This window comes from Euprymna scolopes, chromosome 6 (assembly GCF_053919585.1).
Source record: "Euprymna scolopes isolate OS-2025 chromosome 6, ASM5391958v1, whole genome shotgun sequence".
In the NCBI taxonomy this organism is placed as follows: Eukaryota; Metazoa; Mollusca; class Cephalopoda; order Sepiida; family Sepiolidae; genus Euprymna; species Euprymna scolopes.
Genome location: NC_136487.1, coordinates 167,854,680 through 167,880,629, shown reverse-complemented (window position 1 = coordinate 167,880,629; position 25,950 = coordinate 167,854,680). Strand labels below are relative to the sequence as shown.

At 34.0% G+C, this 25,950-nt stretch overlaps 1 protein-coding gene across 1 annotated transcript; it reads right to left on the bottom strand.

Annotated features, from left to right (window-relative positions):
• Window positions 1–17,276: 17,276 nt before the first annotated feature.
• On the bottom strand, window positions 17,277–17,678 carry LOC145278286 (uncharacterized). Its single transcript, XM_080130579.1, has one exon. The coding sequence runs from the start codon at window positions 17,676–17,678 to the stop codon at window positions 17,277–17,279; it is 402 nt and encodes a 133-aa protein (XP_079986705.1).
• Between the last annotated feature and the right edge of the window lie 8,272 nt (window positions 17,679–25,950).

Below are 25,950 nucleotides of genomic sequence, written 5' to 3'. Positions count from 1 at the left end.
AACGGACGGTTTTCTTATATATGATTTCAATCCATGCTTTTTAGTGAATACCTAATGTGAATGCTAGCCAATCACTGAATTCCAAAGAAGATATGAACTTAATATTGAATGGACATGTCTGATAAATAATCCATTACGTTTTATATCTCTTGTGTTTTTTATCCAAAAGCCTGACACCTTTATAAATGTAATTAATAGTAGATACTTGATCAGTTTCCTTTGGCCTGGAACAGTGTCATAGCATCAGCCAATTAATAATGAACAGTGCGACTTCCTTTATTTTCAAAGACGTGACATATATATTGTAAAGAAACTAACATATATTACACGTTCAATATTACCTAGGGTTTTTCCTTCGTTGAAATCGTTTTTAAGTAGAAAATGTTTACATATATTTTGTAAAATACTGCTAATATCCATAGTTTTCTGAATTTTGAATTAAATGTAATAAAATGACAGGTTTATGCTTGCCATTTTCACATTATGAATGATAGTACTCTAGTATTGGTTATCTAAGCTGGTGTGCTCATCTACAGTTATATTTCGCAACATTTCCGTCGATGTAAGCTCCAACATTTTTTAAGTATATCATATCCAACAAGTGAATAATTTTATCGAATTTTAAAATTTTTCTCTCAAACGCAATTTTCTATGTGTGTTATATAGGGATCTTTTATTAAATTATGGTAAGACTTCTTTGTCCACACATTAATGACTGGTTGCAATTTTATTCTGACATTTAGGAGACAGGGGTCTTTTGTAAATATTCGTCCAACGTACGATTGAATAAAAATAGAGTGGAAGTTGAATTTCGCCTGAAAACTCTAATGACAAATAGCGTGGTACCAAAAATTCATAAGCAACAACTTTTAAAGTAGACGCTGATCTCAAATGAAAATGATGGCAGAGGGAGATACCATATGCGACCATATGCCAGCGTATGGTACTCCGATATTTTAAATTAGTGTTTTATGTTAAAATAATGTTTTACGATATTTTTCGTTACTTTGTAGGCAGAAGATCAGAGTTGTAACCAAACGCCCTCCCCATTTAAAAATGGATTTAAGAATATTCTATATATCTATAAAAGTGAATGTGTCTGTATGTGTATCTGTGTGTTTGTCTGTGTACATTTCTCTACGCAATAACTCTGTCAATTCTAAGTCTATAGACTCGAAATTTTTTATACAAGGTACTGCGATTTTCGGCTGGAAATTTTGATGTTAAGGGTAAAAGTTACACGATTTGACCTTTGAAAACTCTACCAAACTCCTCCTACAATTTTAGGTCTAAACACTTGACATTTTTGATAGATGTTCCTTGGGCATGGATATAATTAAATAACTTGATTTGAGCCCAAAACAATAATATTAAGGGTCATAATAGGGGTAAAATTTAAAAAGAATTACCGTTTTTTGTTGCTTTTTTTTTGCTCAGCGTATACCTGCAAATACCCGGCCAACGCCAGCCACCTAGTAACATTATAATATCAGCTTTTCGCATGATTTCAATTTGCAATAATAGAATGATTAACTTTAAAGTTTAAGAAGCAGATTCACTACGGATCGGTATTTAAATAAACCGTTCTGTTTATAATGTGTGCGTTTACAACTCAATGAAATCGGTTACTTTCTTTAATCCTGTTTAAATTCGTATTTTTTAACAGACAGGAAACTACAAGAATTTAGTTCTCTTTAAGGGACATAGAGTTTTATAGTTTTTGCCACCATAGCTCCAATCTTGCCAACTAAAAACCTTTGTCATTAACTTTAGTCTGAACCATACCCTGAAAAATTAGCTACACCTTCCGGAAAATTCTGTGAAATGCCCACCACCGGCACAAAATGGGGGTGTCTCTACAAAAAGTCAGTTTAAATATGAGATTGTTTGGCATTCGCAAACGACATAACATAAAAACAGAAGTATTTAAAATATTTACACAGGGTGAGGTATTCTAAGTTCGAGAATCGCCGGTTTACGGGTCCTTCAATTTATTTATATAGTTTTATGTGTATAATTTATATCTATTTATATACCTATAAAAGTGAAAATGTGTGTGTGTGTGTGTGTGTGTATGTCAGCCTGTATGTGTACATTTCCCTACCAAATACAGACTCGGGATTTAATATATAAGTTATTGAGATTTTAGAAAATATTTTTAATAGGTTTACTACGAGAACATTGGCTGTTTAGGGGTCAATGTTCAAGGGGTTGCCATTTTTCAGACTCTACCAAATTCCTCCGCCAATTTTGGGACAACACACACTTGAGAATTTACGTATATTTTTCATTGGACATGGATCGAACTTTATAATTTTATTTGATCCCAAAACAATAAATGTAAAGGGGTCATAATTGGAGTCACAGTTAAAAAATAATCTCTGCGTCTCTACTAAATTACTTCGCCAATTTTTGTCTAAACTTTTGAAATTTTACATGCAGTGTACTCAGACATAGGACAAGCGTTTCAATTATTTTTACATGGGGATCAGCATGTATCAAGACCCGGAAGCCACTCGGGGGTAAAGGTTAATGTGTATACAATATTCAATGGGATAATATCGTAGTAATAGTTGGTATTGGAGACTTGATAAAGTGTCTTACTTAAGGGGTCAATTAATCAGGAATTTGTTTATGTTGGACTTGAAGACACCCAATTTGTAGTCAGGTGGGAAACAGGCAAACGGAAGATAGTTCCACAATCATGCACTTCTGAGAAAGAAGCTCTGCTCCTCGAATCTACGTTTGGATTTATGTACACATAAAGAGTTGGGGAAATTACTGATAGTGGTTTTAGCAAGACCAGTATTTATCATGAAGGACCGGTGAGGAGGGCCAGAGATTGGAGCTCGGACGAGCAGTTGACATGGAAATAACGATAAAAGAAAGACAGGCTCGCAACGGCTCTTCTGTGGGAGAGAGGCGCCAGGGAAGAGAAGAGAGCATCCTCACTAACTCACGAAGTCTATTTTGTACTTTGTCAAGACAGGATAGGCTGTTTTTGAAGCTCCAGCCCAGATGTAGCAGCAGTACTCCATCATTGGACGTACTTGGCTTTGTATAGAGATAGAGAATTGCATCAGTAGTGAGATATCTTCTGGGGCGGTAGAAGGATCCCACCATTTTCACAGCGACCCGGCCAGCAGACTTGGTATACGTGTTCCATTTCGTATCATGAGTAAAGGTCAAAACCAGAAGCTTGTCAAAACATGAAGCCTTCCCAAGACTAGAGCTATCCATTTCAATTGATGCTAGATGAGGAACCGAGCGTTGATTATGTAAAGTAAGGAGCTTTGTTTTAGATGCATTAAAGTAACAAATCTCTTCCCCCACTGAACCACGCGCTCAAGATTAGATGAGAGGGAATCAGCGAGAGCTTTGTCATTTACGACCTTTGATGTGTTGACGAAGATCATCGTGTCATCAGCATAGATGTCAAAGAATGATTTAAGTATGTGTTTTGGGAGATCAAGAAGAGAGTTGGGCCCAGGATGGGCCCCGGGGGGACTCCAGCGTTAATAATGTGGGTCTCAGATTGCTGCCCATCAATCGCTACTCTTATGAGCCTATTAGGGAGAAATGATTTAATTATTGAGAAACCATTTCCAGTTATACGGTAGCTGGACACCCTGTAAAGTAGGTCCTTATGGCAAAGCTTATCGAAGGCCTTTTATATGTCAAGAGCAATTGCCCTAGAAAGGAAGGTTTTATCGAGATATTCACAAATCCTATAGGATATAACTGTTAGCACATTAGGTTACTTTGACACGTGTAGAACATCTTATTTTAATTCTAGCCAAAAACAATACATGGTTAGAGCGCAAAATTGGGGTTCAAATTAAAAAAAAATATGACGTCTGCGGTATCTCCCAACTGTCCTCTATGTTAGTTAAGGAAGCCTATTATATAGAAAGGTATTACCACACATATTCACACGCATTAATATACAGATATGCATATAAATTATGAACAGGACAGAAGGACCGAGCAAACCCGGTCGGAACTGCTAGTATATCTAAAAAGATTAAACGTATGTGTGTGTGTCTGTGTGTGTGGGTTTCCCTACTAAATAACTATGTCAATTTTCGCTCTAGAGACTCGAAATTTGACAAATGGGTTATAAAGATTTGAGAATTTGTTTTTGTCGGTTGTCGGCCAGAAATTTGGGATTTATGGTGTAAAATTTCAACGAGTTGACCTTCCAGAACTCTACAAAACCTCCCCGCCAATTTTGGGTTTAAACACTTGAAATTTTAGACATAGGTTCTTTGGGTATGAATTAAAATTATGATTTGATTCGAGCCCGAATAAATGATAAGTGGTCAAAAATCGGCCAAAGTTAAAACGAATGGGCCTCTGCCATCTGTACCAAATTTCGCAGGAAATTTTTGGTCTAATCATGTAAAATTTTACATATAGTGTATTCACATATCGGCCAAGGTTTTAATCAGTTTTTGGCCGAAAATAAGTTACGAAGGGGTCATAGTTCAAAAGATTTAACTTTTGCAGTCTCTAACAAACTATTACGAAACTTTTGGGTGTAAAAATTGTTAATTTTATATAAAGGATATTAAGACATGCAGCAGCGTTTAAGTCAGTTTTGGAGCGACTGTTTCGCTTCCAAGATGTCAAGTTTGAACGAGTTGTTCTTTGCAGATTCTACCAACCTTCTCCGTCTCTCTTGGGTCTAAACATTTGAAATATTTTATTTACGTTACTGGGAACTGATTCAACAATTTTAATTTGATTTGATCCCCAAAAAATAATGTTAAGGGTTCAAATTGATATCACATACAAAAAAAAATGATCTCTCCGGTCTTTTCCAAATTTTTGCCAGGATAGTTATGGAATACTATTATAAAAAAACGGCATTACCGTACATATGCACATTTTTCATATACACATATACACATAAAGTTATGAACAATACAAAGGGCTCGTACAAAGCCACCCTAAACTGCTAGTAAATCAATAAACGTGGACTTATCTTTCCGTGTGTCTGTCTGTGAGTACATTTCCCGACAAAATGACTTTGTAGATTTTCAGTCTACATACCTGAGATTAAGCATAAGGAGTATTAAGGTTTGGTAAAATATTTTAATTGGTTTTCTTACGGAAATAATGCTATCAGAATGTAATGTTTAAACGATTTGTCGTTTGAAAACTTTACGAAACTCCTCCGCCAATTGTAAGTCTATAGGCTGGAAATTGTTGGTCGAAAATTTTGAAATTTTACATAAATTGTATTCAGACATTGGGTAAGATTCACATAAGGTTTGGAGCGAACATTTGAATACTAAGACATATAAAGCCCAAAAAGTTGAACTTTCCAGTCTCTAGTAAAATACCCCGCCAATTTATGGTCTAAATATTTTAAATTATATATAAAGGGTATAAAACATACAGCACATTTTTAAATCAGTTTTTGGGACGAGAATTGGCTGCCAAAATTTCACAGCTGAAAGAACTGACCTTTGCAGACTCTAAAAAACTTATTCGCCAATTTTGTGTCTAAACACATAAAACTTTGGATGAAGATTACCATGCTATGAATCCAACTTTTTAATCTCTCTCTTTCGCTCTCTCTCTATCTCTCTATCTCTCTCTCTCTATATATATATATATATATATATACATGCATATATATATATACATCTAGAGAGAGATAGAGAGAGAGAGAGAGGGAGACAGAATAAATGACAAAAAATTATATTCCAAAAATAATGATGTTGTACAATCTCATAGTTTATTCCTTTAAATCAGTTGATTTATACAGTTCCTGACAGTATCTGTATTGTAGCGAAAAATCAATCAAGTAATTATAATATCAATTAGACGGCATATTATTCCTTTCACTGATCACAAGAAATGGCAACAATCAATCCGTCTAAAGGAAGTAAAATGTAATTTGACATGGTGAAACATCCGAAAATTTGAAGAAGCTGGAGTAACCTTTATATTTTTCGATTACCTCATATTGAAGTTTAATGAAACAAAGTAAGTAAGCCCAAGTATAGTACTGACAATTTAATTAATTTATTAATCTTCTACCAAAATGGTCTATTTAATAATTAGTAAATTTATTAATTCTAAGTTATGTATATATGCTTATGAAAATAAATAAACAAAATAATTAACTAATAATCATCTTTGTATATACGAAACGAAACTAAACCACAGAAATGGAAAATAACTATTCGTACTAACAATTGTAATTAATTTACGAATCTTCTACCAAAATTTTCTATTTAATAATTAGTAACTTTATTAATTCTAAGTTATGCATACATACTACTGAAAAATATTATCAACAAACAGTTACCTTTTATACGTGTTTTATAAACGAAACGAAACTAAGCTACAAAAAAAACTATCCTACTAACAATTCTAATTTATTTATGAAACTACTACATGAATATTCTATGTAATAATTAGTAAATTCATAAATTCTAATTATGTATACTTTCTTATGAAAGTGATAGAAAAAATGATAAACTATTATATATGTTTGTATATACAAAACTAAACGAAGCTACAAAAACGATTGATCATTTTAATCAATTATCGCAAGTAAACAATTTATCCGAAATGAAAATTATACATAATTCAAATTCATTAGCTATTTCAAGCATACAAATACATATTTAGAATAATAATATTTAATATCATACAACTCAAGATCTATACTTACGTTTTATCAAGTGTAGCATAATGTAAACATTCTTTAGTATCGTAATTATCCATAATAAAATTAACTAAATAAAGTGCTACATAGTTACCTCCGTTTGAACAAATCTTCTAAAATAAAATTTACTTTCCTTTAGTAATTTTTCACAAACGTAGACATCCAAATTAAACTTTTAAAAAAGTTTTAATGTCTTTCATTCAATATTATTTTAAAAAAAAATAATCGACTTATATTTTAAATTAATTCACAAATTTATCCAATACAAAATGTTAGTATCACGGATTATTTCAATCGATATTCATAAATTATTAAGCTATATTCATATCCACTAATGTCGAATTTTAAATTAACTAGTTACTTCCATTTACTTTAATATTTTAATGCACATAAAATTATGAACGCTACATCGAACCCGAACAAAATGGGTTGAACGGCTTGTTTCTAAATAAAAGTAAGGTAAGATAAAATATATCAAAAACTAAACGTAAAATAAGTATTTTCGTAGTGTTGTGTGCCCAATAGTGTAGTTCTTCTGCTATTGGTTATTGTAATACACAAGAAGACAAGTGTGCGCCTGTGAGTGGGCAGGTGCGCATACATAAGCATAGGCGTGTGCTTAAACGTGTCAGTTATAATTATCTTAAAAAACGTGCATGTGTCTGCATTTAAATATACAATTTGGTTCGATTTTAGAGTAAAATGTTTTTTATACTTTTTCCTATGTAATTTTGTTACGGTTATCGTCGGTTTATAAAATTTGCACTATTTTAAAGTTATGTCCATGCACGGCTTTAAAATATATTTTCTGTGATCTGTATGTTACTTTACGAAAGAAGATATATTACTCAAGATTTAGTTGCGCTTATGGACGATTTGTAACATGCTGTTTATTTTAGTAAACACAGTACATTTTAAGTCTTTATTTTAAGCATGTATATGTGTTTTCTCGTATTGTTATTTAACAAAAACCACGTCGCTGTTTATTGCAGTGTGTTACTGTTTGAGTTGTGTGGTTATAAATTTTGGATAGATATTAGAATAGGATGTGGTTTTTGCGGTTAATATTATAAATACTATGCCAATTTATACATGCATGTGAGCAGATTGTTTAGATATATACTCGACTACCTGTAATATATATATATATATATGTATATATATATATATATATATATATATATATATATATATATATATATGTATAATTGCTAGCTTTGAAATAATGAGTGCAGAGTATTGATGTATGGAAAGCAAGTTTATAACATAATTAATGTATAAACGCGAAAAACGCGAATGCACACATGTGATAAAGCAAACATGGCAATAAGTAAAACAATACGATATATATTGGAATATGAGGGACTTAACATCATAGCATTTATATTACAAGAAATGTCCTTATTCTTAAAGGAGTGTAATCTGTTGAAAAAGTTTTAAAAACACAAAAATACTAGGATTTACAGTGCATTCTACAAGTCTACACAAGTTCTTTGTTGTATGTATGTGTTTGTGTGTTTGTGTGTGTTAATAGCATTAAAAATATCAATAAATATTATCGAATTAGTTAATATTTATTAGCTAGACTTTTCCAAAGCATATATTCAAAAAAAATCGCCATACACTTTTTTGGATGTCTACACTTTTTAAAAATGGATTTAACCAATCAATCTCCCACACTGTTTCCACTTAATGCACCATCTATCTGCAAAAAAAACTAAAATATTTACATGTGATCAAGGAATGTGTCTTCGTTTTTACGTAAAATTAATATAAATATGCCCCCTAATTCTAAAAGGCAATATTTATATTTTTTTAATTTCTTCTTATGCAACGAAAGACTGGTGAAACAGATTAGTCAAAAAAGTAAGTGTTTATAAAATATAGAATGTATACTACGCAACATATGCGCGTAAATATACACAACACTTTTTTTTAAATATGTAAATTCTTAAGTAGTTTTTTTGTTTGTTTTTACTTATCATTTTTTGTTTACAGTAGAAATATATAATAGTTTTGCTTTACTTTTTGTTTCAAAACGATTTCCAATGAAAACACAATTGAAAAATGGTTTATAATTTTGGTACGCTAAAAACGTACATGGTTTCCATCGGAAGTATTTCCCTGTGTAATAAATATATTTGTAAGCAATATGTGTTGCACTGAATTATTTTTCTTTCAGCTCAAAAATTTAAAAAGCTATATATTTTAAGAATTATTTTTAAAATATTTTTATTTGTAAAATTCTAAAAAAACATTTTTATTTTTAAAATTATGAAAAAAATTCGGAATTATTCTACTCTTATTTTTTTTTAAATTATGAAATCGTCAAGGAATAACTTTTAAAATTAACTTCACTTTCTGATTCATATTAAAAGTTAAATAATGACCCTTAATTCCTTTAGGTTTATAAAACCTTTTTAATATATATATATATATATATATATATATATATATATATATATATATATATGTGTGTGTGTGGGTGTGTGTGTGTGTGTGTGTAAAAAATAAAATTGTGTATAGGAGAAGCTTAACTAATATTATAATCCAACGTACATTTATTTAATGTTTATAATGTATTCGTAATTTATATTTGTCTATTTTAAGGATACAATTTACTGTTTCGGATATTAATCATATTTGGCCTAAAGTAACGTGGGCATAACCATTTATATTGAATGATATATGCATCTATGTATCTCATTGCAAGGTTGGTTTCTTTGGATTTTACTCCATTTTCCTTCATTAAGCTTGAACTTAATTTTAAATACATTTCTTCTTTAAGGTTATACTTTAGTTTTTAAATAACACATTCGTAGCATTTAGTGTCCACTCCGTTACAAGTGCAATTTTAAGTTGTTCGGCTGGAAGAGACGGTACAGTCGAACGTGCTATTCCAGTGACTCCCAGGAAAACAGGGTTGATAAGACGTAGGACGCAGCAATGATTATCTCCTCTATCATCTAGTGTTGTGAGGAAATATCATGCAACTTTGGTGTTTAATTTTTGGGTAGAAGTGCACTTGTAAATATAATAACCCACGATAAACCTGGTTGGTTTAAGTATTTATTCACAAAAAAAAATAAATAAAATAATAAGTGCGCACAGTTTTCCACAGGCGCATAAAAATAAAATAAATAAAATGTCGATTGCAAGTGTAGATTAACAATACTTAAGTTTGGGGTTTGACACCATTTTCTTCCTTTTGATTCTGTCAAAAAACGGACGTTTTTTGAAAGGCAGGATGCCGAGGTGGTGTACATTTAACTGAAGACTTGCAGCAACACTTGATGCAAACTGATTTTTCTTAGTCTGCATCGGCTTATGTATATCGGTGTGGTGTGTGTCAGAACATATCGACGTATTTTAGTTTAACAATCATCATCTAATCCATCACATCTTGTTTCGTCCTTATTGCATACTCAGCTTCCATCTTCTCCACATCCAAATCAGGTTAGTTTCCACAGAACATCGATAATCTTCTTGGTCGTAAAGGAACCGTACTTAAGTTTCCGGGGCAGTAATCTACCAATAAGTCACATCCATCCTACCCAGGTAGACGATAGGGATTAACCTAACGAAAAAAAAAAGCTGATAAGTTATTTCGGAGCAATTGGAAAAGAAAGCTCTGCGTTACTGCGTTCGGTGTTCTTCGGGATCGTGTCGTATCGATCTACGATGTTGTTAGGTTATGTCGAGTCGCGTCAACGGTATCGTTCGGGATCCTGCCGTTTCGAATCGTCCAAGGATTTTGGGATTCCTCAGACGAACATTTTGAGGACTGTGCTGCAACGTGTTATATAATATATATATATATATATATATATATATATATATATATATATATATATATATATATATAACATGTATATTTTCTGTTAACGTTCTCCCGTTTTCCGTAAAAGCACATTCACCACAAACGCACCAAATATTATATGCCCCTCTATAAAAGCAGAAAAAGTGTATGTCCTTCTTGTCCAAACCAAAAATGAAAATACATTTCAGTTCTAATCAGAATAAATCACCCATCCGTCACCATTGTTTTTTTTTCCTGTAGATTGTACCGCTTTGATCGTGCCGCGTGTAGGTGTAAGCCGTTCTTTTTCATGGTTCTTTCTTGCTCATATATTGTATCTATAAAAGAAATGCAAGTTAACTAATTGTATTTTCCCAAGTATATCCTCTGAACAATTGGAAGTAGCGTCTTAGCATATTTTTATAATCAAAGACACTTCTTATTCATTAACATGAAATGCTGCATGCAGTGTAACACATACACATATTTTTTCAATTAATTATCTCCTCTTGATCATTGCAGAATAGAGGGTTTGCACGTCTGAAAAATAAAACGTGCAGTCTTACTGGCATTTCAATTCATTATCCAAGCTGAACTATTGTCGTTTCAGACCGGAGTGGGTACAATTGTTCCTTTTTCATGATCAAACTATTCTTTACATTCATTTATGCAGGCTAGAGGCGGGTGCCCGCATTTTCATTTTTTTAGAGGAATCACAGATTATTAAGGATCAGATGCTACTTGGGCATAAGGGTTTAGCAGTGTACAGTAGTCAATGGGAGAATATCATAGTTATCGTTTCTAGTAGAAATTTAGTAAATAGGATTACTTAAAAGGAACGGGCATATTATAGTAAGATGGAAAAGCAGACAAACAGAAGAGGATTCCACAGGGGTGTAGCTCCAATAAAGAAGCTTTGTTCATAGAATCTACATTTAGTTTTAGGCACAGATAAAGAGTCGGGGAAATTATTGCTAGTGGATTCATATAGATGAGTGTGAAAGTTGAGCGAGGGGATACTTTAGACGAGCGCTTTCAACGATAATAACGATATAGCAGAGGCACTCTCGCAACGTCTCTTCTGTGGGGAAAAAAGTTGCATGGGAAAGAAAAGGGCATCTCATACTTTGCTACTAAGTCTATTTTAAGTTCTGCAACGGGAGGTTAAGGTATTTCTAGCAGCTACTGACAAGTTGTGGCAACAATACCCCATCCTTGGATGTATCTGCTTCTAATATAGGTGGAAAATGGCATCAACAGTGAGATATATACTGAGTCGATAGACGGATCTCACCATTTTTCCAACGATGTTGGCAAGGGATTTTTTTTACATGTTCAATTCAAAATGAGGAGTAAACGTCAAACCAAGAAGCGCGTCAACATATGTGAGAGCCATTGTATTTTATTTAATATCAGATGAAAGAAATCAAAAAATGAAAACCAATGTTAAGTAGTTCGTCAATTTATCTTAGAGTTTTTCGTGATCAACTCGGCCTTTTCACTTTGGCAGCATCCATGTGCGCTCTCACCCTGACTGCGGTCACATCGATTCAGGTGAGGTGTTACAAGAGGCACCTTCCCCAAGCAATCGGTATAGACACCCTTGATATGTAGTTTTTGCCTTTCTCATTCTCTCGGTCACACATCATATCACTGTCAAAAACATTGCTATTAGCACTATGACAAAGCTTATCTATGTTTCCACCATACTGACTAACATATTTATTGTCTTCGATCCGTATCAATTAGCTAGATACCTATTCAGTTCACGAATCTTAGCAAATCGAAACGTTTAATCTATTTGTTCCCTCCTTTCTCACTCGTCTGGATGTGTCTAGATGGGTGGAGGCACATCCTGAGTGGTTTAATTTATACCAGTTTTGTTCATTCGTACACATAACACATTTCTCGTACACAGTGTTATACGATCAGACACCCTTCGTTAATCGCTTCTTGGGCAACTGATTGAGTTATAAAACTTAGTATCAAATTACCTCAACCCCGCTGCGTCTCTAACCCCACTTTTTTGTGTTAACTCCACACAGTTAAGGGGTGCTTCACCAGCGTCAGGCGAGGGCCGCTCTGGTGTTTAATCCACACCTAGGATCAAAAGGTATATGTTTTTTATAATCGATAAAACAGCCCATTTGGAGGGTGATTCCCTCACAACACCCCCTCTCCTTCACAAGCTGATTTACGCGGCTGTGAAAATCAGTATTTCTTTCTTTTGGGGCAGACCACCAAGGGGTCTATGCGCTACCTCTTTCTTCAGGAGCGTCTCGGTTCTGGCATTCCTTTTTGGAGTGTCTATGTCAAAATAGTCATACACAGTTTCAATCGCCTCACTGCCGTCCTGCGGCGGCTCTTCTTGATCCTCGTAGAAGAGTTTCCTGATTTAGTTCAGGTGCCTCTTATGTTGGAACTTTGGGCCCTGAATGATGTACGTAACATGGCTGATTCTTCCTAAGATCATGTCCTGTTCCCAAAAAGACACGTTAATTGTTAGATGTCTAAAATACACTTTATCTCCGATGTTAAACCGTTTCGTTGGCATTGCAGAAGTTCTGTGGTTTGTATTTCGCTATTCAGTATTTCATTAACAATATTCCTCTCAGTATATCCCCGGCTCACCCTAGCGCGGGACGTTACGTATTTCGTTATACGAGATTTCTTCAACACTATTCTTTTCTGAATATCCTCGTCTCTTCCCAGTGGAAGATGTTACGTATTATTTTGAAGGGATTTTCATCGGTACTTCTTTTAGAAATATATCTCCGTATGGAACCCGCAATGTGTAGTTCATAGCCTCACTAATGTCGACACCTTGCCTATTATAGGAATCATTGCCCTCTTGACTTGTATCCAACCATTGTAACCCCTTAGATAATACGGTATACGGCCCACCGGTGTCATAATAACCGCAATCCTCACAACGGTCTTAATACTCGGTCATATTACTCTGTATCATTTGTACTTGTTAAATGCTTACTAGTCTCACAGAACTTGTCGATATCTCCTTGATATTTGCTGATCAATATTTCATAGGTTTCAATCATCCACTAATGTCACTGACTTGTGTAACTGCGTGATTATAAGCTCACCTGTTTTATGCCCAACCTTATAGAACACATCGATTACGTTTTAATATTTTATAATTAACATTCTACATGTTCTGAATAACTTTCTAAGGTCACTGACGGAATGAGAGCGTGAGTATTACCTTCCTACTATTAAGTACTATTTAAAGGTTGCCTAGCCTTATTGAACATTTGATATTCTTAAATAATTATCCGACATACTTCAATCACTCACCGGGATCACTTACGGCGTGGGCATGTGACCATCATTTCATTAGTTTTCATAAGGGCGGCATCCGGTTTTTTACTCTCATAACCCTTGTCATCTATAAGCCCCATCTAATGCTCTTAGCATGATGGGTTCATTTATGCCATTAAATGGATAATTCATTTTCTGATTTTCATGCTTTACTCTTTCCTTCCAAGAGTAACAGCCATTTTAATTCTGTATATTGTCTTACGAATGACAATATAAATCTCCGACATTTCATCAACGTCTAACACTCATCAACAACCTTTTCAATAACGACGAGCAGACCGAATGCGGTACTCTAGTGGGAGCAGCGATTTCCCACAGATTTTTACTCTGTAAGTGCGTTAATTTTAACACCTTATCTCACATCATATAAGAGAATGTTTTATTTATTTTTTCAACGTAAATATCTCTAACAGCTTTCTGCTTTGATTTGTGTTTTTGGCTGCGCTTCTCTATCATTTTGATGTTCAGTATGTAGTCTCCTGGAATGACAGAATTATATATCTAAAGTGTTCCTTGTTTAGGACAGCGCAATCAAATAAAGATATAAAAACTCCGTCTTTGCTAGCCAACAACCGCCGGGTTTAATATTACCACTGACACCAACCTGCGTCTGTCTGCCTCTGTCCAACCGAACCTGTCAATTCCTTTTATCTATCTCGCCCGCGTGATTTCACGTGATTTTGCGTGACTTCCAGCAGAGCACAACTTTTAAAACTGTGGACGCCATATTGATGTATGTATTTCTATTTCGCCGAACCTCGTCCGACACACACGTGGTAAGACCTCCGTTCGTTTGATCTATTTTCCCTTCCTATTTCTCCTTTTCCTTTAAACAACACTATTTTTCTGTGATTTGTCTTCCTGATTACTATTATTTATTTTGCTAATACCCACGAGTTTTCCCAAAAAACATAATAATGTTTAGTTATGTGTAGCCGACGTAAAACAAGTTAGTCCAGATTTCCAATTGTCGTCTTCTATCTTATTCATTGGAGCTCGTGTTAATACTTTACTCATTCATCCTTCCTTGGCCTCTTAATGTTGAGGGTTATACCATCAACTCCCCGGGTATAAACTTACAAGTTAGAATCTTTCAGCGTCTGTATTTTATTATACTTCTGTATTTTCTCATATAATAAGTTAAGCTTTGGCATTTACTTTGAGTGCATTCTGTATTCTATTGTTTCCCCCTTTATTTCCACTGTTTTTCACATAAGTGTAAGTTATACATCCTGAGTGTTCGCCTTAATTCTAACCCGTCCAGTATTCTTCCAAATATGTCTTGTTTCTTATATTATTACAATCATTTCTTTTATTATATTGATGTTAGTCATGCTCCACATCCATTTATATTATCTGGCATATTCCGCATATTTATTTCGTTTTGCAGTTTCATTGAACTTAACCATGTGCTCATTTATGACGATTATTATAAACGACTGGTCTACAAGCTTCGGTGAGTTTACATATTTTTACTTCAATATCTTAAAGCATTGTCTCGTTTTCGGGTTTTAAGGGTTTTATACTTGTGTTTGTAACATTTGTCTGCATCTTCGATTTGCAGTTGTTCTTAGAGATTCCAAAATACTGTCTTCCGCATGCATTCGTGTCTGTACTCATATTATATTTCTGATTGTTTGGTGAATGCACTTAATATATTGTTAAAGTTGCAACGTTTTATCCATAGAGTATACATTTGCTATTTGCGTTTAATTATGATTATTTTGCCGTCATATGTGTGTTTTAATTCATGGTAATCCCCAAAGCATTAATACAATTAAGTATTCTATTACACTTTCACATATATTATTAACGAGCGAGACATGTTATCACATAACATGTAATATTGACCATTTTATAATGTAAATAAAGCAGATACATAAAATTTTACCGCTCTTAACAACATATGATTTGTTGAAAATTCGTAGGTTCCTTATTTTTTCCAAAGTGAAATCTATCATGTTATATTCTCCACTCTGAATCAGCTATTGCTTTTTTCTCTCTCTCTTCCCCCTCTCTCTCTATCTATGTCTGTAAGAATATATATATATATATATATATATATATATATATATATATATATATATAGGGATATATTATTCGATCGTGAATTTTGGGAAAAATATAAGGATTAATAAATACAAAAACGTGTTTGGTAACACAATGAGAATAAAAGTAACATTATTGCTATACATATATATTTTGTAATTCTCCTAAACATTAAGTAATTCAGTTCTTTTTTACTTGATAAACTCTTATCTAACACAAAACGTAACTTGTTAATGATAAATTTGCGTTAGTATTTTAATAAGGTGTTGCTTTTTTTATTGCAATCCCAATAATTAGATTTGTATAATTCGATTTATTTTCTCCGTCAAATTTTATCGTTGTTCTAGAACACATGTATATTGCAAATTTATTAAACTGCTCCATGATATTCTTTTAAATACACCAGAGAGATAAACGTTAAAAAATTCAGAAGCTAAAAGATTAATCCAACAACTTGAAAATGTAATTACACACATGTATCTATTTATTTCAAACTAGTTGAAGTTGCGGCGTTCCCCAGGTTGTATTGTATATATTTGAATAGCGCCTCCGATTACATGATTCATCATCACGCAGTCCGTCAGTCTTGACTATGAGTGATCGGGACCTCAGTGCTTTACCGTTCGGTGTTGGCATAGTCCTCTTTCAGTGTGAAACATCCGGTCACAGACACTGCATATATGGGTGCTGAGATCGTATCGTCTATAGTGTGTCAGCTCTAAGGCTTCTCCAATTTTTCTCTCTATTTATTTGTTTATTCTGTGGAGACTGTTCCACCAACCACTCCTTTCTTTGGCTGGTTCCTCCCAACTATCGAAATTTATGTCCATTGCCTTCAGGTGCCGCTTTGCTACATCTTTACAGCGAAGTTTCTGACTTCCTACCTTGCGTGTTCCGTTTTCCAATTCCCCTTAGAAAATCATTTTTGGAATTCGGTTGTCTTTCATTCTGGCAATGTGTACGGTTCATCATAGTTGCAGAGTAGCAAGGGTAGTTTCCACGATATATAGGTATGCTCCCCGGAGAAGTCTGTGTTTGCGATGTAGTCACTCTATTTGATCTTCCTGATCCTTCCTAAGAGTCTCTGTTGGATGGGTTTTAATCTCATTATGTGTTCTCTATACACAGTGTAGGTCTCTGCCGATTCAGCAGGCATGGCAGGACAATTGTTTTGTAACCTCTGCACACCGTGTTTAGCCGGACACCGACCCTTATCCAGGGCTTCTTTTTTTAGCTTGCATAAGGTGGTACGCGCTCTTGGGTTCGGCAGCTTGTTCCTTTGCCAGCACGATTATCAGTGGCTAGAGTGCTCCCAAGTTATTTGGAGTTTCCAACAACTGTTAGCACGTTGCCTTGATTGTTATTGCGGGTCGTTGTTATTTGGTGAGGCTGATAATTCGCTTCTGTCTATCCTATGTTGATGTGTAGGCCTTTCTTCCCGGATGTTTTAGAGCCGGTATCAAATATTCTTTGCATTTGACCTTGATTGTGAGCTATCAGAGCAGTATTGTCTGCATCAGTCATGCAAGGTTGAACAGTGTTTCTATCAGAACGCGTGTGGATGAAGACACCTTCTTCGATGCTTTGATAAAGCAGCATTAAGACGGGTGTCAGAAATACTGTCAACAGTCTTGGAGCCAGTACGCACCATTGTTTGGTACCGTGGTTTACTTTCAAGAGTTCGCGTCTAAAGTTCTCTACTACAACTCTTCCTTTTATTCCTTCGTGAACTTGTTTGATAATTCCCTCAAAGTTATCTGGGCATCCAAACACGTTTAGGATCTTCCACAGTATTTTTCGGTCAACCATATCAAATGCTTTACGGAATTACAGTCTAATGCTAGCAATGTCCTCGATTAGACATCGTACATTCATTCTAAACGAGTAATCTAGTAGACTGTAATAAAGCAGCAATGCAAACCCTCGCGGGTGTTGCAAACACACTGATTTCCAGATATATTGATTAAATCAAGAGACAAATTGAAAGTACGACACCCAGCTAGAAGTGTTCCTGCTATACCTGAGGAACAACTGTGAACGTAATTTTACTATTAAATCTCAGTTTTGCAAGTAGAAACTTTCCAAGGAATATATTCCCTATAGTACCTGTAGCATCAGCGAATAAATTCATCGTTTTTACACACAGGTCTATCTAGCACATGTAAGCTCTATGGAGTTAAACGAACGATAAATAGCATGGCGTTTTCTGTGAAGTGATGGTAAGCAACATACTGAAATACGCTTTCCTCTAAAATGGAGAAGGTTATCCGTAAGATCCCGCAAAACTTCTTTAAACAAGTCATCTGAAATGGTGATATTAGTACGAGGATTATTTTCGCTGAAATGTCTCTTACGCTGTTTCTGCAGATATATTGGTTTAGAAAGATTGCAATTACAAAGCATGATGTAAAATAATCTAGGAGACTTCCAGGGTGACTGGACAAGCGGGGATTCCTTTATAGTTTTCTTCCAATGTGAGTCATATTATAATAGACCCATGGAAAGCCATGAATTGCAAAAAGATTCAAAAATTTACTTGTTTACTTCTTTTAGATATTGTAAATGCTTTGATCCTATAACTTGCTGCAAAAAATGAGGACGAAGTAGCATTGACGGGGGGGGCAATGTACACTCCGATAAGTGCATAGAAATTGAAAACATTTAACTGAAGTTAAACTTTATTTCCTTTCTGTCTACGTTGCAATTTCTGTCTGTCCCATGTATATTTTTGGGGTAGTTCATTGTAATAACAAGTGCATGCAATATTACCCTCCCGGCAAAGTTTAGAAATAGGTAAGAGTAGTTGCCAGGAAAGCATCAAGTTGCTGTGAAACATTCAGATTAGGATTTTTTTAGGATTACAATGTATTATTTGCACATTTCCAAGGTGCACACTGATTACATCGTTCAATAGGGAATGTTATTAATATCCAACCGCCTCATTGGTGCTAATATATCTGGCTTTTCCATAACATTATGTTTAAGTATTCTCATAAGACATATAACGCATAGCCATGCCATGGTTTCCGTCCTTCTAGATCTATAGCAGATATGCTAAAGGTTATATCTCATAGGATTAGCGAATCTCTCTACAAAGGTTTCCTTACAGGGACAATTGCTTTTGCCGTATTAAAGGTCTTCGATAAGGTTTGGCATAACGACTTACTCCACACGATGTCCAGCTACGGTATAACTGGAAACGTTTTCTCAATCATAATATGATTTGTCTCTGATGGGTTCATAAGAGTATTGCTTGATGGGCAGAAATCAGAAACCCGCACTATTAATGCTGGAGTCCCTCAGGGGTCTATCCTGGGTCCAACTTTATTCCTAATCTACATCAATCATCTCCCAAACACATACTTAAATCATTCGTTGACATCTATGCCTATGACACGACTATCTACGGCACACATCAAAGGCCGTAAATGATAAAGTTATCTTTGATTCTCTCTCCTCTGATCTCGAGCGCGTGGTTCAGTGGGATTGAGGTGGGTGTGGACCATTAATGCGTATAAACTAAGCTCCTATCTTCACATCATCAACGGTTTGATCCCCCTCTGGCATCAATTTAAATGGATGGCTCTCGTATAGGGGAGGCCCCATTTTTTGATAAGCTTCTGGGTTTGACCGTTACTCTTGATCTGAAATGGAACACGTACATCAAGTCTGTGTCAAAGTTGGCTGGAAAAATGGTGGGATCCTTCCACCGCTCCAGAAGATATCTCACTACTTATGCAATTATCATTCTATATAAAAGCCAAGTACGTCAAGGATTGAATACTGCTGCCACATTCGGGGACGGGGCTGCAAAAAAACAGCGCAAACTGTCACTCAGGTGCTCATCTGAGCTCCAATCTCTGGTACCCCTTCACTAATCTTTCACGATAAACACCCGTTTTGCTCTTTATCTATGCCTACATCAAAATTTAGATTTCATGAACACAGCTTCTTTCTTAGAACTGCACGCCTGTTGGCCTCTCTACCGTTGCTTGTTTCCCTCCTGACTTCAACATGGATGTCTTCAAGTGCAACATAAACAAATTCCCGATGAACCGCCCCCTTAAGGAATGACACTTTGTCAAATCTCCAATACTAATGAATATTGCAACACTATCCATTCATTACAATACACAAAATAACCCGTATCCCCTAATGGCTTCTGGGGCTTGATAATTTATTACCTCCATGTAAACAAATGCCCTTTATAGATATACTAATATTCAGTCTTAATTGATTTTACACTGTTGTAAAATTCAACGTGTGCATCAAATGCATTTTGCAAGATGGGAGAATAAGGTAAATCCAAGATTTTTTTTAATTTAAAATTAACCGGGAAACTAAGATATGAAAACATATGATATCAGCAATAGCTAATGTGATCCCCGGAGGACATTTTACGTTCACAATCGAGCATTTATTAATGCATATGCGTGCAACTGAAGCAACCGACAAAGCAACAAGCTTACTGCTCTTTAAGAGAAAGGGTGTTTAAAATAAACTTTTGGAGGGGGGCGTATAACGAGTTAGAGGTAATTATAAAAAATGATAAATTACATATAGATATAGAGGGAGAGGGTTTAAATTTGCTTTAAAGTGGAGGAGAGGACAAGATGAAGGCTAAAGGAATGTATAACTTGGAAATATGGTTGCCTCATAAACAGGAGTATATTAGGCTATGATATTCTTTATTTCAGACTATGAGAACATTTCTTGATAATGGTGAAAAGTCAACTTAATTACATAATATTATGTATCTATGAAACTGGTCGTTTATTTGTTGTTTATTTATTAAGTATTTTTAATATATTATGCCTATTCTTTCGAATTTACACTAACATTTTTATATATGAGATCAGATTTACGTTTTTTTAGGTGCCGAATTTGACTTTATTCTTTTATGCATTTCTATTAATATATATATATATATATAAATATATATATATATATATATAAATATATATATATATAATTTGCATCTTAATAAGTTTATATATTCAAGCTTACCAATTAGTGGTTATTCTGGTTAAGTTACATGTATGCGTATATATATATATATATATATATATATATATATATATATATATATATATATTAGCATATCATATATAAGCATATGATTCTCATTCTATATAATAAACCAAGTACGTCAAGGATTGAATTATAATTCTACATCTGGGACAGAGCTGCTAAAAACAGCGAATACTGCCACTCAGGTGCTCATCTGATCTCCGATCTCTGGCCCCATTTCACTAATCTTACACGAAAAAAAACCGTTTTGCTCTTTGTCTATGACTAAATTAAAACTTAGATTTCATGAACACAACTTTCTTTGAACTGCACGCCTGTTGGCCTCTCTACCGTTGTTTGTTTCCCTCCTGACTTCAACATGGATGTCTTCAAGTGCAACATAAACAAATTCCCGATGACTTTCTTCTTTCATGCATTTCTATTAATATACATATATATATATATATATATATATATATATATACATACATATATATATACTCTTTATTTGCATCTTAATAAGTTTATATATTTAAGATTACAATATTCCGTTTAAGTTTATATATGCGTATATATACGTGTGTGTGTATGTATATATATATATATATATATATATTACATACATGTATATATTTATATATATATATATATATATTTATATATATATAACCATATACACTGTGTTTAAAATTATTATTTCTTCATGTTTTTTTTTTTGTATTTAATATTTGTGGTTTTACTCTTATTTTTGTTCTTATTTTATGCTGTCTGCTTTTTTATGATTATTTAACATATTATCCTTTACTTTTTCGTTTATTTTCATTAATTCATTTTCTTTATTTTTCATGGTTTTTTTATTTTATAAAAAAGGGGTATTGTTATCTGGATTATTTTTCAATCATTTTCCGAAAAGTATTTTATATTCGACATAAAATCACGCTTGAATTCTTACAGGTCGGTACCCTTTAAAAAACACAATATTGCATCTTTGGAACATGTATTTATTTTTATAAATATGCACTATAATTTCGTAATGCTTTGTATATTTTTGAATGTATATTTTCTCTAATTATATTGTTAGACAATCTCTGGTTGGATTTTTGTTAAATATAAGCTAGGTAATAAGTAATCTCAGAACGTATATTAAATATATGCTAAGTATATATTCTCAGAACGTATATACCATTCACTGGACAAAGCGGGAGACGAGAGAGCTGGAGCTCTAGATATATTTAACGAGAGGAAAATCAGATCATATAATATCACTGAAACAGTTCATAACATGATTTAATCCTTCTTAGATAAGAGAAAAATCAAGGTTGTGCTCCACAGTCGTACATCGAAAAAAATCTTATAAATGCGGGTGTACATCAGGGGTCTATACTTTGATCTTTATTATTCCTAATGTTCATGAATAACCCCCTGAAAAATTGCCTGTGAGATGGATATATATGCTAACGGCACCATGCTGCATAACAGACACGACAGGAAAACAAATGAACAGATATCTAGAGAAATGGCAGAAACTCTCTTATCTGTCGTGGAATGGGCACATAAATGGATGGTCACATTCAATGCTGCAAAAACTAAACTCATTCCCTTCAATAATTACACAGAAAAACCTTATCTACCACTAATAGCAATGGTCAATGACTTTTATATGAAAGTAAATCATTCAAACTCCTTAACCTTACGCTCACAGGAAATATGAGTTGTAACAATGACATCTGAGAGTATCGCCAGGATCGCTGCGAAGAAGGTAAGTTCTCTCTACCGTGCTAGAAAGATAATAACGCCCTATAGTATCCTATACTTCTATAAGGCCACCTGTATTGTTTTCATATTTGGGCTGGTGTATCTGTCCTAGCCTCTCGCTCCTAGACAAGGTTCAAAAGAGAGTCGCCAATCTGATAGGTCTTGAACTGTCATCTAAACTTTACTCTCTGTCCCATCGACGAAATGTTGCATCCCTCTGCCCATTCGATAAACACTTTAACGGTGGATGCACTGACGAAATGCAAGCACTTGTGCCCCCTCGACGTAAATACCCTCGATTAACCCGACATGCAGCTAAACCCCACCTCTTCACAGTAGAGTTCCCAAGATGTAAGAGAACTTTCTACGCTAGTAGTTTCTTCCCCATAACAGTTAGACTTTCAGATTCCCTTCCGGGTCTCTGATTCCCATAACTGTACTGACATGTAGATGTTCAAGTGCAACGTGAACTGACATCTTGCTGGACAACTCCCTACACAGTACTGCTGATGCCTATGCCCCTGATAGTGATCCCCTTCAACAAAGTGGGGCAATGTGCCGTGTTTGGGGTTAATATGTAATAAAATAAAATAGCATAGTTAATTATTTCAATCAGTATATTGTGTCCAATGGTAATACTGCAAAAATGAGTTAGGAAAATATCAGAGTGTCAGTATTTGTCATTAATTACGTAATAGGCACATTAGCTTCATATATATATATATATATATATATATATATATATATATATATATATATATATACTAGCAGTTTAGCCCAGATTTGCTCTGACCATATGTACTGTTCTTAACTTTTAAATTGATCACTTGACATTCTCGTCACTGGCCTAATATAAAGCTTTCTGAATGTCTGAATAGCCTTTATGCAAAATGTCCAATGCTTATACCAAACTTTTGTTAAATAATCTGCAACACGCCACAAATGTAACACATATTTAACTTTGAGCTCTGATAGAAAAATTGTCGGCTCATCACCGATTAAAAAGCTTAAACTTTTATCTGAATACACTTTATGTAAACTATCAAATCTTTAATTTCAAGTGTTTAGACCCCAGATTGGCGGAGAAGTTTTGTTGAGTTTTCAATAGTCAAATCATTAAACATGACCCCTTTACAACCAAAGAGGTGTGCGAAAACCGATAGTAAAGATTCTTCAGCATCTCAATACCCTTATGTAAGTTTTGGAATCTCTAAGCTTAAAATTCACAGAGTAATTATAAGCAAAATATACACAGACAGACATCCACACACACAGGCAATTTTCCTTTATATATACAGTGATGATCATATTTATTGGCACGGTAAAATAAAGGTTAAATTTTGTCTAATAAATTCTAAAAAAGGGATTAAATTAAAGAAAATAACAAAGTATATTATGTATTTTTAACTGGCCTTTCCGATGCAGCAATCGGATTTTAGAAAAAATAAATAACAAAGGAACAACAAACATAATTGCAAAAAACCCTTGTTCAAAATTATTGGCACGGCTTTGTTTTTCTTTTAGTATCAGTATAATATCAATCAATTTCCGGTTTACGTGCTTTCTGAACTTTTTTATAGCCATATTATGCTTGTTTAACGCTAATTCAGTGAATAATTTTTTTCAGATAATTTTAGATAGCAATTTATTTAAACTATTATAAGTGACTAAATTATAATTTTCAATCGCCATGGTTAAAACTAAGGAACACAGCGAAGACGTCAGGAAGCTTGTTGTAGCATGCCATACCAATGGGGAGGGCTATGATAAGATTTCAAAGAAGCTAAACCTTCCCAAATCCACTGTTAGAGCCATAATAAACAAGTTCAAATCGCAAGGCCACGTTATGAGTTTAGAGGGTAGATGGAGAAATACGATTTTTTCCCCAACAGATGAACGGAAAATTGTTCGACAAGTAAAACAAAACCCAAGGATCTCTGTTGGGGAGATTGTTGATGAACAGAGCACCTCTGGAGTGAATGTATCTCGACATACAGTTGGTAGAGTTTTGAAGAGAGCTGGTTTAAAAGCATGTCGTCCGAGAAAGACTCCCTTATTGAAGCCTATGCACCTGAAAGCAAGGCTAGCCTTTGCAAAACGTCATATTGATACAGATGTTGCATTCTGGAAACTTGTTCTATAGACTGACGAAACGAAAATACAGTTATTTGGCCATAATAAAGGGTCTTATATTTACAGAAAATCTGGCGAAGTTTTCCTGCCTAATAACACCATACCCACAGTGAAGCACGGTGGAGGCAGTTTGATGTTTTGGGGATCCTTTGCTGCCTCTGGACCAGGGCGACTTGTTAAGGTCACAGGTAGCATAAAAAAGGAAGATTATGTTAAAATATTGGATGAAAACCTGAAAGACTCTGCTAAAGAGATCTCACTTGGTCGTCGTTGGTGGTTAATGCAAGATAATGACCCAAATCATTCGGCTAAACTGACTAAGAAATGGCTTGAGGACAATCATATTAATGTTTTGGAGTGGCCATCACAAAGCCCAGACCTTAATCCAATTGAAAATTTATGGAGAAAATTAAAATTGAGGGTAATGCAAAGGAAGCCTAAGAATCTTATTCAATTGGAGGATTATTGTCAGGAAGAGTGGGCTAAAATTACTACTGAAGAGTGCAACAACTTGGTTGTAAACTATGAAAAGCGACTGAGGAAGGTAATCAAGGCCAAAGGCTATACAATTGATTATTAAATAAATCGTGCCAATAATTTTGAACAAGGGGTTTTTGCAATTATGTTTGTTGTTCCTTTGTTATTTATTTTTTCTAAAATCCGATTGCTGCATCGGAAAGCCAGTTAAAAATACATAATATACTTTGTTATTTTCTTTAATTTAATCCCTTTTTTAGAATTTATTAGACAAAATTTAACCTTTATTTTACCGTGCCAATAAATATGATCATCACTGTATATATATATATATATATATATATATATATATATATATATATATATATATATATATATATATATATATATATGAAGGCTTCCTTCAGTCTTGACAGACTATGGATACCCACTGTATATATATATAAATTTGCAACATCTTTACATACTTATTATTTTTTATATACATCCACCCACACATTACACCATACAAACACGTAAAAACTCACACACACATATATGCATATGCATATATATATATATATATATATATATATATATATATATATATATGTATATATATATATGTATAGTATGTAGATAATCTATAGAATTAGTTAAGTGATTGTTGTTGGTTTATAATATTATTAAATTAAATTATGGTGTAATAATAAGGTTACTAAAAGAT

What these genes read in the sequence shown, in the direction of transcription:
- LOC145278286 (XM_080130579.1), bottom strand. Translation starts at nt 17,678, where the DNA reads ATGGTTGACCGAAAAATACTGTGGAAGATCCTAAACGTGTTTGGATGC.